The sequence below is a fragment of the Fistularia commersonii genome, chromosome 5 (genome assembly GCF_037954325.1).
Source record: "Fistularia commersonii isolate RoL2024-O1a breed Wild chromosome 5, RoL_Fcom_v1.0, whole genome shotgun sequence".
NCBI lineage: Eukaryota > Metazoa > Chordata > Actinopteri > Syngnathiformes > Fistulariidae > Fistularia > Fistularia commersonii.
The window spans coordinates 5,368,017-5,381,487 of NC_141288.1; the positions used below are offsets into that span (position 1 = coordinate 5,368,017).

Below are 13,471 nucleotides of genomic sequence, written 5' to 3' on the forward strand. Positions count from 1 at the left end.
AAAGCAGTGTATGGAGAAAATAAAAACAATTTGACCCATTTGATAGTCCATGGTAATCATTCCCGCCAAAAGCAATCGGCGGTTTCATACCACAATACTGTATTTAAGTACTTTGTCTCAACTTGAGACAGGTACAGCATTGGACTGAAGATGTCATTTGGTATATTTTCTTTGACCAACATGTAAAACAATGGCTGGTAATTCAAAGAATCATTCTTCAACATTTATGAAATGATATGGGAAAACTAATTTTAAAAAATGGAAAAAAGAATTTAAGAGTTACCTGAAAAGGGCCCTCAGCTGTAGAATAGCAATGACACAAATTAATAAAATGTTTTGAAATCTGATTTATAAACTCATGGTTAGAAACCAAAGTGGGCCCAAATCAGTGCCATTACATTCCACAGGTTATCAGATATTTCTGTAATTTTGGTGATATTTTATCAGGAAAAATAAGTCCCACACGAAGACAGAGAATATGCTTTTACTATGGAAAATACTTTATTCATTCGAAAGCAAAAAGACAAGAGGGCCTTTGCTCAGGCCGGAACATCCAAGTGAAGATGTGATTTAGAACCTCTGCTAGTCTCTAGTAAAATAATATTTTTTCCAGTAAAAAAAAAAAAAAGAAAGAAAAATAGAATCAATATGTTTATCTCGAGTTCAATCTGTTGTGTAAAAAATCCAGACGGACTCAGCAGTGAGGAACATACTCTTTTGGCTTCTCAACTATAAGAAGAATCTGCAAAGCAACAACTATCTTAGATTCGTCCAAAACATATTTATATATGTATATATATATATACATATCTATATATGTATATATATAGATATATATACTGTAACTTTTACAATCTTGCCAAAGATCTACAACACTTAAAATACGACACGCAGTACAAGTATTTCTCTGTAGACTGGCTGGAATCAATGTCTGCATTTAATATACAATGTCACTGACTTTTGACTTGACACCGCAAGGCTCAGAAAAGGGAAAAAAAAAAATCCTGTGTACTTAACAAGACAATCTAAGTAGACTGGGAATGAAACTGGGTCGGTGTGTGTATACTGGCATCCCCAGCAGACACATCCTCCTCTAATAAAAACTTGTATTTACAAAAATAAACATTTTTTTCCATCTCTGGGGAGGATTTCCTTTTTTTTTTTTTTTTTTTGGCAAATGCTGAAAGGCAGATTGACAGCTAAAGGCAGAAGTAAAACTAGCTTAATTTCTAATGACACTGAGACTGAGGCCTCATTTATTGACACAGATTAAATAAAATCCAACTTAGGATAGAGAGCGATGTTTTGTGAAATATTATTGTATTGTCAGGGGGTTCAATAGGATGATTCATGTTCGGATGTTTGAATGTTAAATATGAAGCTGCAGCTAGCATCTGGTTTGCTTAGATTAGCATAAAGCTACTTACAAACAGCTAGGTGTCTCTGTTAGCAATGTGGACTACTGTGGGGTTCTGGTACGTTCTAGTGGCTCAGAACAGATACGTCTGCAAATTTGTCCAAGCTAATAGTCGTAGCAAAGAGTTTTAGCTGTTAGCTTGACTGGGAAAATGGTAATCTGCCAAATTCCTAATTTCAGAATGCAGAGGTGAGGAGACAATTAATGTCTAAATCAACCGTGTCAAGCATAGCATCAGAGCTAACATTTAGAAGCTAGCTAAAGCGCTAACACAACATTAGCGACATGACAACCATCTACGCGACGAAGATGGACGCAAAAAAATAAACGGAAAGCGATTTAACTGTCGCATGCAACCCCTCTTTGGAAATCACTTGATTTCAAAAGTAAACAACACGTTTAGCATTAGACGACCAAATTGATTGAATCGAGACGATGTAGCGTTTTTCTGCTAATAACACACAGCCTGTGGCATCATATTTAGCACGCACACACACGAGAAAGGTAGAGCTCCTCATCCCCTTTTTAAAAAGAAAACTATATTACGATCACCGGGGTTAGAATAAAAATGACTGAGGGCTACGTCTCAATACCTGATGCTAACAGGTTCCTAGCGGGTCAAATATGAAAAATGACCTCTGTATCCAGACATTCATAGCAGAAATAAGGAGTACTTCAGTCAGTTAACAGTTGGTGCAACGTTAAACCTACAAACTGAAATTTACGGTCCATCTGAATTATAGCGCCTTTGCAGCCATTCTGTCAGTATTTATAAATATTAATTCTTTTCGTTGTCCCCCCAAAATAGCAGAGCGAAGCAAGAAATATCCAGGCACGTGAGGAAAATATTAACACTATATAAAAGATTACAATAAAACAAAATCGAATGAAATGAAATAAAATAAAAAGGCAAATACATTACGAACAAATAAGTATCAAAATGAATGCACGTCTGGAATGGAATAAAAATATGTAATATTTCAAAGAAATACAGCTACAAAAGCAAAAAAAAAAAAAAAACTTTGAAAAACAAATAAAGTTCTATAAATACATATAAAGGTCCTTGTCAGTGTCCTGTAATAAGCCTCAGATATATTTAATACATTTTCCATTGGAATAAATTCCATGCTACATTATTATTATTATTATCATTATTTGAATTGAAGTGGATTTGCCATTTGACTCGTATTTGACTCTAGAAAACTATTCAGTGCACTTTTACTTCACAAATTAAGGCAGCCAGTGCCCCGTTGTCTTTTATTTATTTATGCTTTTACTCGTACAGTGTATCTGATTTCAGAAAAATAGAGAGGAGGGAAAGATCTAAATCAGCAGTGGGAGCTATGAGGTTGGTTCCAGGACACTGAACCATGTTCTGGGTGGGGTTTGGGATGGGGATGGAAACGTGGGGGGGTCGACGTCGACCTCAGGAGGTCTCGTTGACCGATCGATCGATCAGTTTACTGCTGCCGTCGCTCTCCCTAAGAGATAAGCCGAGAAGGGGAGGAATAGCGGTTAGATGGACGTCATCGGCAACTTGTTATTTTCCACTGTATTTTGATGGTCACTGAAAGGGACGGTAAAATGTCAAAGGTAAAAAAAAAAGCCTCTTAAAAAAAAAAAAAAAAGCGCATTTTATGTGGGGAACTTGGAGACAGATTCAGATGACGAAGGTAAAGGATAGGGAAGACACTGATAAATAGCAGACAAATAATGGAAGTATATCCCAAAAACATGCAGGAGGGTAAACTGGACAGAATACATAATAATTGAATGACTGAATGAATGGATTTTCTATTTTATTGTGTCCTACTCTTACATATTCCCTTTAGTAGAGCTTTAAAAAGTGCCTAATAATCATACAACAATATAACAAGATGTATAATAATAAAAACTATATTATTTATTATTTCATATATATTATTTATGTTACATTGTGGATTTCCTTGAATTATTTAACAAATAAAGTATAATATAATTTAAAATATATGATAATGACAATAATAATAATAATGTAGTGTAATATATTAGCATTTTTATTATTATTGTATTTTGTTATATTATACATTATTATGGTTATTATTTTCAAGATTGTTTTTGTTATTCAGAGATGACGATGTTGAGGTTCCCTTTGGGAGTGAGGAGAATGGATCAGGAATGGGTCCGTCATAGGGACAGCACATGTTAGATGTTCTGGAGATCAAGTCAAACTGAGAGGGTTTGGACAGAGACAGAGGAAGGATAGTGAAGCTCTGGCTCGGAGGATACTGGGGTTGCAACTGCTGGGCTGGAGGCCTTAGAGCAGGGCTGTCAAACTCAAATACACAGTGGGCCAAAATTCAAAACTGGGACAAAGTCGTAGGCCTACATTGATATCTATTGAAAAAAATCTTCCTCCTCCGTATATAAGAATGAACCCAAACAAGTTTTGCTTGAAACTTAATATGTAACAAACATAGCTTAATACTATACAATATGTAACTTAATACTGCACACATGCAAAATCCTGTTTTCTACCTAAGTAGCAGGGTGTCAGTATTAGCATAAGGTCGCTATGACTACTGTCAACAGAGGAGAGGGCGTTTATGGGTCCTGTTGTGATTTTCGCACCAAAACACCAGCAGAAAATTCTGGGATTTGTAGAATTAGCGATACATGCACTGTAGACTATACCGGCAAGCCAGCTCTGACAGTCATTTGGTATGGCTTTGCGGGCCAAATATAATTACAGTGCGGGCCAAATTTGGCCCGCGGGCCAGAGTTTGACGCCTATGCCTTAGAGCAGAGGTGTCAAACTCATTTTCGCCGAGGGCAACATCAGCATAATGGTTGCCCTAAAAGGGCCACATGTAACAGTAACAGTGTAAATGTAACCAAATGTAATGTAAAATAACTGTAACTACTCCTTAATGTTAAATAACTGTGAATGTATTACTCATTCAAATCCAAAATGATACATACGCATTCCCATCTTTCTTGAAACGGCCTTCCATCTGCATTAACTTTTCTTTTCCCGGACATTTAGGGATCGTTTGTATTTTCCATTTCAACTTGAAAATTGCATTGATGTGGATACACTGCAATCTAATGGCGGGATGCCTCACTTTGCGGGTCACATGAATTGTGGGAAATATAGTTTATGGTCAACGCACATGTTTGACTTATTAATTTTAACACAATCAGACCTTTTAAGGCGTTCTCACGGGCCACATAAAATGACGTGGCGGGCTACATTTGGCCCGCATGCCTTGAGTTTGACACATGTGCCTTAAAGAAAGACCAAAGATAAGATTTATGGATGGGATGGAAGAGGACAGGAAGTTAGTTGGTGCTACAGAAAAGCATGCAGAGGAGGGGGTTAGATGAGGGTAGATGAAGAGAGCAGCCAAAAGGAAAAAGTTTATTATCATTATTATCATTATTACTATAAGCATTATCTTTTTGAGGTACTAGGATGAGGAGATGGAGTCGTCCGCCTTTACTCACCTTTTTGTTTCGATCTGGAAATTTAAATTTAGGATTCCTAAAAAAAGAAAAGGAGAGCTCTCACCTGTGTAGGTCCAACAGCAGATTTTTTGGCGTCTGCGTGTTGTTGCATTTATTCCTGAAAGGCGGGTGCGTTTCCATCCTGACGGGCTCCTCAAGCAATTTCTGCTGCTCCGAGCGCCGCCACGTCGCCATGACGACCGTCGGCGTGTCCTCCCACTGTTCGGGGTATTCCCCGCCCAGGCCGAGGAGCTGCGGCTGCTCCTCGTCGAATGTCGACAGCAGATTTCTGGACTTAACTGGAAGAACAAAAAAAAAAACAAAAAAACACCCACGTCACTAAAATGAATAATAAAGTCACCTGTCTTTTAAAGTGTTAAAACTGTATGTGTTGCGGGGCATTTTAAACACACAAGCTAAAACAAGCCAGCCACTGTGTGTGTGTGTGTGTGTGTGTGTGTGTGTGGCCAAAACTGAATTTGATCACTGACAAATTATCTCCGATCTCTTTTACAGAAGTGAAGGTGTGGGAGTTTATTACGAGGATGCGAGGAAAGTTCAGCGCTTCTAATCCGTCTCTGTCAGCGTTTCGGTCCCCGCCGTGGGAGGGATGTGATTATTGGCAATGTCATTAGAGAGGCCTCCGCACTTTTATACCCATCAACCTAATGATTCACTGCGGCGGAAACTAGGGTTTCAGCGGAAAAAAACAGCACAATGATGGGTTTCTGCTTGTGATGATAAGAGGGCCTGAACATCCGGGGGTTGATTTTCAAGTTTTAGGTACTTCATCGGAAAAGCTCATTTTAATGTGAGACAAAAAAAAATAATTTTTTTTTTAATCAGTGTTTTTTTTTTTTTTTATATGCTATTTTCAAAAATACCCAAGGAACCCATATGTGTGTTTGCAGCGATAGCAGATTTTTTTTTTTTTTTTTTTTTTTTTGTGATTGTGAAAAAAAATGTTTTTTTTTTTGTTTTTTTTTTAGTAAAATGTGTAGAATCACTTCAGCTCTTCCTGCGGTCGTGTGACTCTCCACTTCCGCTGCTCTAATAATGTCGAGCGGGATTTGCCCAAGCTTGAGCCGCCATCGGGAGCGATGGTTTCCTCTGTGAAAATAACAAACGCGCGAAGACAAGGGGGGGGGGGTTCGTCCTCTTACGAAAAGCGAGGCAAGCATGAGGGTAATTACTGTTTAATGACAGGAGTGCTAACGTTAGCTTCTGGATAGAGAACAATACAGGGACTTTCCCCTTTAGTGGAATGAAAAACAGCAACACTCAAAAAAAAAAAAATTTGAGACAATACCTAGACTCTAGGTATTTATTTTTATGTGTTTCGCATTATTGCAGTTGTGCATTTATTTTATTGCTATTACTTATAGAAAATAGAAAAGCTAAAGAAATGAGCAAAACAACCCCTGCAGAGGGGTCAAAATACTGCTAGACAGTTTACAGCTTTATTAAAAGATGATTTAAAAGTTCTTCTTTCTAAAATAAGGGGGTTTTAAAACTGGTTTTGTCCATCAAATACTAACCTTAACGTTCAAATCATGACAAAAGTGAGAATTCTGTGTTTCAAATTGAAATCTCCACTGTGACCTGAGTGGGAGCTCGACTCACTGCGTGTAGGCACACGGACACACTTCACGTGTGTGCGTTTGCGCGCGCGCGCGTGTGTGTGTGTGTGTGTGTGTGTGTGTGTGGTTACCTGTGGCTGTGAAAGAGTCTTTGACAGCCAGCCCTTTGGAAGTGAGTGCGCTCTCTGTGACACCGGAGCAGGGAGTCAGGCTGCTGGGGTAGAAACTGCCCAAGAACAGAGCGAAACACAACACCACCACCTGCGCGTATGTTTGTGTGTGTGTGGGTGTGTGTGTATGTGTGTGTGGAGGGGTGAGAGAGACAGAGAGAGACCTTTAAGAATACAACATACTCTTAAGTCATTTGTAGAAAAGAATAGTGTGCAATGTGTTTCCAACTTGCATTTATCACCTGACTGCATGTTTATGGATAGATAGCTCGATTGACAGACAGACAGATGGACAGATCTCTTCTGAATTGAAGAGGAAATAAAAAAAAAAAATGGGGATGGACAGATAGAAAAAGAGAGAGAGAGAGAGAGAGAGAGAGAGAGAGAGAGAGAGAGAGAGAGAGAGAGAGAGAGAGAGAGAGAGAGAGAATCACACTTAGCCCTAAACTGCTAATGAGTGATGGAAGCAGATGTTTCTAATTCAATATTTTAATCAGTGTCGGATCTGGATAGTCACTTGTTTGCACACACATGCACACACACATGCACACACACGCACACGCACACACACACACGCACACACACACACGTACCATTAGGCATGTGGAGGTCTGGGTTCCAGTCACCCTGCAGGACTTGGGGACTTTGCCTGTGACGGCTGCCTGCAGAGCCTGCAGCTGCTGCAGCAGAGACCTAAGGACACACACACACACACACACACACACACACACACACACACACACACACACACAGATATACATATATATGAACACAAGCACAGAGGCTGATGAAAAGAAAAACATGGCAAGATGTGTTAATGTGTTCATTTTTCTGGTGTAGACAGGTTTCTTTTTCTTTTTAATTTTAAAAGGCGTTTCTCTTCCTTCTAAAATCACGATGCATTTTGCCGGGGCTTCGCCGCTCTCCGAATCATTCGGGAGGAGAAGAGAGGAGCTGCGCATATCTGCGTGATTTAGAGAAATAACCACAGTCGCCTCGGCGACGAAAGGTTCGCTCATCTGCACCACCGGGGAAGAAATAAACTACTTAATGCTGTGATTTTAAATATAATAATAATACAAGAGTGATAACTCCTGAGAAACTTCCTCCAGCGAGGGGTGAATCGGGAGACAGATCATCTTGGTTGCCGGGCAACAAGAAGTGAATAATTACACATCTAAAAAACAGAAAGTACAGAAAGTAATGCAGAGTCAAAAATGTTAAATATTCAGAGGTGTCCAAAAAAAAAAAAAAAAAGGAAGAAGAGGAGGGAGGTTATGCTCAAACCTTCCTCCCCCGGCAACCTGGCAGTTTACCCTCTAGCCTTCCCTTTCCTTTTTTATTTATTTTTTGTTTTGTTTTGTTTCTTTTATCAGCAGGGCGTTGACTTCTCTGCCCTGTGAAGCCTCTACCGCCTCCACAAAACACCGGCTGAGTTTTATTACTTGCAAGACAAAAGCCGCGTTGTTTCCGCCGACCGGTCGGCCTCGGCTGCAGCTTTGCACCCATGAATAAGCATGAGGTTATTTTAATGTAAAATGCTTGGGCTGCTTCAAACAAGTCACGTTGTTTACTCTGGTGTATGTGTGTGTGTGTGTGTGTGTGTGTTAAGCACAGCTGACTGGAGTGAACAGCTGTTTTGGGTCTATGGTTAAGTGCCCTTCAACATTGCCCGTAAGTTAACTGCGTCTATGCATGCCAGGAATTCGTCGTCGGAACTTAAACTTTGTGTAATGGCGCGTTACGAGCCACTATATTTTATTTAAAAGGTGTGCTGACATCGAGGCTCATGGTTGAGCAGTCACTGATATTATTCACAAAAAAATAATGATAATAAAAAAAAAAAATCACAAAGAAAATTCAATATTGACAGTTTTTTTGCATTTATTCATTTATGTCTACAAATTATCTATATTGTTTATTCAAGATAACAATAATAACAGTAAAATATTTTTATTTTATTTTGTATAATTATTTATAGCAATCATAATAACCCCCTGCAGGGGTTTTATTACAGTGTGGACACTAAGGGGTTCAATTACATTTTGTCATCTCTAGATACCTTGATATATGCATTATCATTTCCAGATGTTTAATATGTATTATCATTATTATTATTATTAATGCAACCTCAGAGCAGCACGGGCCAGTGTCTCCCTGAGCTGGACCCAAACCCGGATAAATGCAGAGGGTTGGGTCAGGGAGGGCACACAGTGTAAAACTTTTGCCAAAACCAAAAATGTGAATCAAACCTAATAATCTCTTAACAACGACTGCCATTGGTAGTGCTGACCTATAGGGCACCAATGAAAACTGGGCTAGTAAAGGAAGAGGGACAGATGGTGGTAGACTTTGCAAAAAGGGTGGAAATGGCTGTAGCTTCAAGATGATTGGACAACAAACAGGGAGACACGAAAGAGTTACGATGAAAAGACAGCAGGCAGAGCTAGAGGTCGCAGAGATGAAGATGCTAAGGTTCTCTTTGGGAGTGACCAGGATGGATAGGATCAGGAATGAGTCTATCAGAGGAACAGCTCATTAGATGTTTTGGAGAGAAAGGTCAGAGAAGCCAGACTGAAATACTACAGTCGGGACAAATAAGGGGTTATATTACATATCTTTATGTTGAGATATTATCTACGTTGTTGTTTCAGGATAAGAATTAGAAGAGAATTAAAAAAAAAATTGTCCTTGATGGGCAGCTGGGGGCACATGGGGTAGCAGCATCAAATTAAATAAATAATAAATCAATAAATAATAAATAAATAAATAATAAATCAATATCATCAATAAATAAAGGGGTAAATATATATAAAATATAGGTATAATGAATACAGAATTGTGCAAACTGTACCACCGGTAAGAGTCTGTGAAGTAAGCTGCGCTCTGCATTTATATAATATATATATTATCACAATAATACATTAGGATAATAATAATAATTAGAATATTTAATATCTGCAGGGTCTTTTTTTCCCCACTCTGAGAATGAAAGGGTTACACAAGCTCCTGCATTTGTTCTATAAAAACAATAAAACAAAAAAACGGGTTCATGTTGGACTCGGTGAAGGTTAGTCAAGCCATGTGTGTCAACAGGAAATGGAGGCGTGCATGTGCACGGTGTGCGTATGTGCTAAACACCCTGCAGCTTGGCCTCCCCTGGAGTTTTGCAGAGAAAATCGGAGAGAATTTGAAATCCATACAAACTCTCAATGAACAGGGTCATTATTTCAACAAAAATAATGATTTCATTAGAAAATGATTTGAAAATTAAAATTTTTTAGTAATTGCAAACTTGATTCCCTAAAAATATTTCTTCATAACATTTATTATGATTGTATATGTATTTATTTATTGGGCTTATCAAAATCAAAAATTTGATTTGGTGCAATAATGAAAAAAAAAAAAAATCAAACTTGAAAGGAGATAAAGTGTCCCATTTTTCAAATAAATAAATAGATTTTAAAAGAAAAAAAAAAAAAGAAAAAAAAAATCGCCCTAGTTTCTTGTCAACCATCTAGATTATGGATTTTTTTTGTCGTTAATTTAGAGGGGGGAAAAAAAGTCCTCAAGCAGATTAACTGATTATCTATCTGGTCATTGATTTATTAGAAAGCTGACAGCGAATCGATCAATTGATAATTAGAGACAAAAGGCTCCTGACTGTCTTGCCGCTGATTTCCTCCCCTCTGTCAGGCCCTTTCAATTACTAACAAATCAATAACCCCGAGACAGAGATTAATTAAGTTTATGTAAGGAGAGATCAATACGAAGCTCCGCGGGAAAAGTTTCCTCTCACGTCACTGATTTAAGTGGATATTTGGACCCGAATCCAAACTTCTTAATGTATCACTGTTTTATTGCAGATGATTAAAGGGCTTGCTTTGACTCAGCTCGTAAAAAAAAAAAAAAAAAAAAAAAACGGGGTTTATAGCGGCAAAAGGAGCTTGGCGCGGTATCCGGAGACGCTTGTGGAGATTTTTATACTGGCATGTTTCAGCAAGGTGTGCTGAGATTTGTCAAGCAGGCGGGTCAGAGCGCTTGGCCATCAATCTCGTCTTTTTTTAGTCCTGGACGTGGTTAATCCTCCGAAAGACGCCGCACCATCATCCCAGACGCCGTTTCAGCCCCCGGAGATTTATTTCTGAATCATATAATAAATATTTTTTCCCGGGAGCCAAAATTAGAATTCCCCGAACTTGAATGTCAAACCGTGACCAAAACTCAAGAACGGCCCCAACACACATATCAGATAAAATAATTGTTATTAGCGACTATGCTGTATCTAATCAATAAATCATCAATGAATTTAGAAGGGGAATGAGTGTTTTTAAGCGCTCCAATGCTGGAAAAAAACATTCCCAAGGAAACAATAAAATGAAAATTAAATAAAATGTAAAATAAAATAAAACATATACACATATTTATAATGAGACATATAACCATTTACTTTCTCATTCATACGTAATATAGACATATAACTGTTCCTTCTCTTATCCATACATCTTATAGATACATACAACCATTTACCCTCTTGATCACTTGTCATATAGAGAAATGCAACCATACTTTCTCATTTATATATAATATAGCCAAAAAAAAACATTCACCCTTTCGCTCATACATCGCATGGAGAGCTACAACTATTTATTATTTCATTTATATGCCATTTGCTCTCTCATTCATACTATAAATGCTGGACTGTAAGCCGCTACTTTCGTTAACACACTGCGGCTTAAACAACGATGCGGATAATTTATGGATTTTTAGGGTTTACGATCTCCATGCCACCAAAAAATTATGCCTCGTCACATCGGACCAATGACGTTACCTTGAAATTGTGAGGCTGTTCAATTCCAACATTGAACAAGACAACTTTAACGGAGATAGAAAATGGATGGATGGACTTTTCCTTGTGTTATTTTTTATTAATCTTTTTCATCAGCCATGTTACAGGCACTGTTCGGAAATTAGCATTTCCAGTACATAATTGTGGGTGTTAAATGATGTATTTAATTAAAAGTTTTGAAAAAATGTTTCTGTGTAAATATCTCACATTATAACATGGAAGTGCAGCCTATATATGTACACACAAATTTATTAGTTTATATTTAGCTGGTGCGGCTCATATTTAGGTGTGCGCAATGGTCCGGAAATGACGGTAATATAGATATACCACCATTCACCCTCTCAATTACTTGTCATATGGAGTCATACAACCATCTAATTACTCATTTATATATAATATAGTCAAAAAAAAAAACATTCACTCTCTCATTCATACATCATATAGAGCAGGCATGTCCAAAGTCCGGCCCACGGGCTAAATGCGCCCCGTGTTCAAATTTACACCGGCCGGTAGCCTCTGTCATAAAATCGATAATAAAATCTAATTGCCCATTTTTCTGTTTTGTATTTTTGAGTCTAAAATTGAAATAATGAAAAACACTGCATTTCCCCTTTTTGATAAGCAGTAATACAAGGATTCATATGGCACTCAGTGGTTTATACTTCTGAATAATATCACTGTTAGAGTTATTTTCCTGTTCACATGTTTTTAATTTAGAAGTTCAAAGTGAGCATTTAATAGTGAATAAAATGTAATGTTTCAAATGAACCTATATGTTTAATCTTATTCCAGATGGTCTTTTACCTCATTTTATGTGGTATTTAAATATGACACACACATTCAAATATATGTTAAGACATGAAAAGAATGCCAATTGCAATGAAAAATGTCATGAAATTATTGATTTGTCTTTTAATGTTAATGGTTCAAAGAATTTCTGGTTGAATGGTCGGCCTTTACACATTTTCAACTCACCAAATATCTTTGCAAAAAGTTTGGACACCCCTGATATAGGGACTTACAACCACTCATCTTCGTCATTCATGCGTAATCCAGACACGCATTCAACCTTTCATCCATATTTCATATAGAAATACAACCATTCACCCTCTTATTCATATATAATCTAGACACACAACCATGTCTGATTAATAAACTGTCTCCGATGAACCTGCAGTTTTTGGATTGAGGGAGAAAGCGGGGAAACCTGGAGGAAACCCTTGCAGACTCGAGAGAAATCTCGGGTGACTGGCCTGCATGCAATAATTTGATATTGTTTGTGCATTAAATAAACTTCCAAGTGTAAATATTGGGTTTCATACTGCAGAGACACCATAATTAAAAGTTCAATTTACAAAAACGTTATCTTTCAGAACCTCATCTTGCATGTGTGTGTGTGTGTGTGTGTGTGTGTGTGTGTGTCTTACTTGTTCGTGCACTCCAGTGTTTCCACCTTGCGGCGCAGCTCGTTGTTTTCATTGGAGCATGTCTCTACCCTGTGGTCAAACAGGAAAACTGCAGGCTCAGGCACAACTTATTGCAAGTGCTTAGCAATTATTAAAACTCTTTTTGAAATAGTTTCCTGTCCATTTACCCATCATCTTCTTTAAATTTTATTAATTCATCTATTTTGTCGTTTTGTATCCTCGTGGGACTTACTTCTTCTCCAAAGCGTCCATGTATTCTTTCTTCTTCCTGCGACTCTCTTGTGCAGAAATCTAATTAAAGAGAGAGATGTTTTTCGAATATGGAAAAATAAAAAATACAGACGGATGAATCGTTGAATCGTGTTAAAACTGCGAGGTAATTTGGAGGCAAACCCTAATGTTCCTCAATAAAAATCCACCGCCGGGGGGCAAAAGTGGAGGGTTATTTTACCATTTATTTTTTTTCCATTTATCAATTTCAGGTTGAGTGCATATGAAAAAAAATATTGAATAATCTAATGGAGATTTAAAACAGACTCTGC

The 13,471-nt window shown here is 37.8% G+C and overlaps 1 protein-coding gene across 2 annotated transcripts in view; it reads right to left on the reverse strand.

The window, feature by feature from the left end:
* Positions 1-482: 482 nt before the first annotated feature.
* Positions 483-13,471, reverse strand: part of creb3l2 (cAMP responsive element binding protein 3-like 2) — a 38,539-nt gene continuing 25,550 nt past the window's right edge. For both annotated transcript variants that reach the window (XM_086146595.1, XM_086146596.1), the window contains exons 7-12: positions 13,162-13,220; positions 12,930-12,998; positions 7,247-7,346; positions 6,615-6,744; positions 4,968-5,202; positions 483-2,898 (exon numbers count right to left, since the gene is read on the reverse strand). In XM_086146595.1, coding sequence (XP_086002721.1) covers positions 2,844-2,898; positions 4,968-5,202; positions 6,615-6,744; positions 7,247-7,346; positions 12,930-12,998; positions 13,162-13,220 — 648 coding nt within the window. In that variant the 3' untranslated portion in view covers positions 483-2,843. The remainder of the gene's footprint in view (positions 2,899-4,967; positions 5,203-6,614; positions 6,745-7,246; positions 7,347-12,929; positions 12,999-13,161; positions 13,221-13,471) is intronic.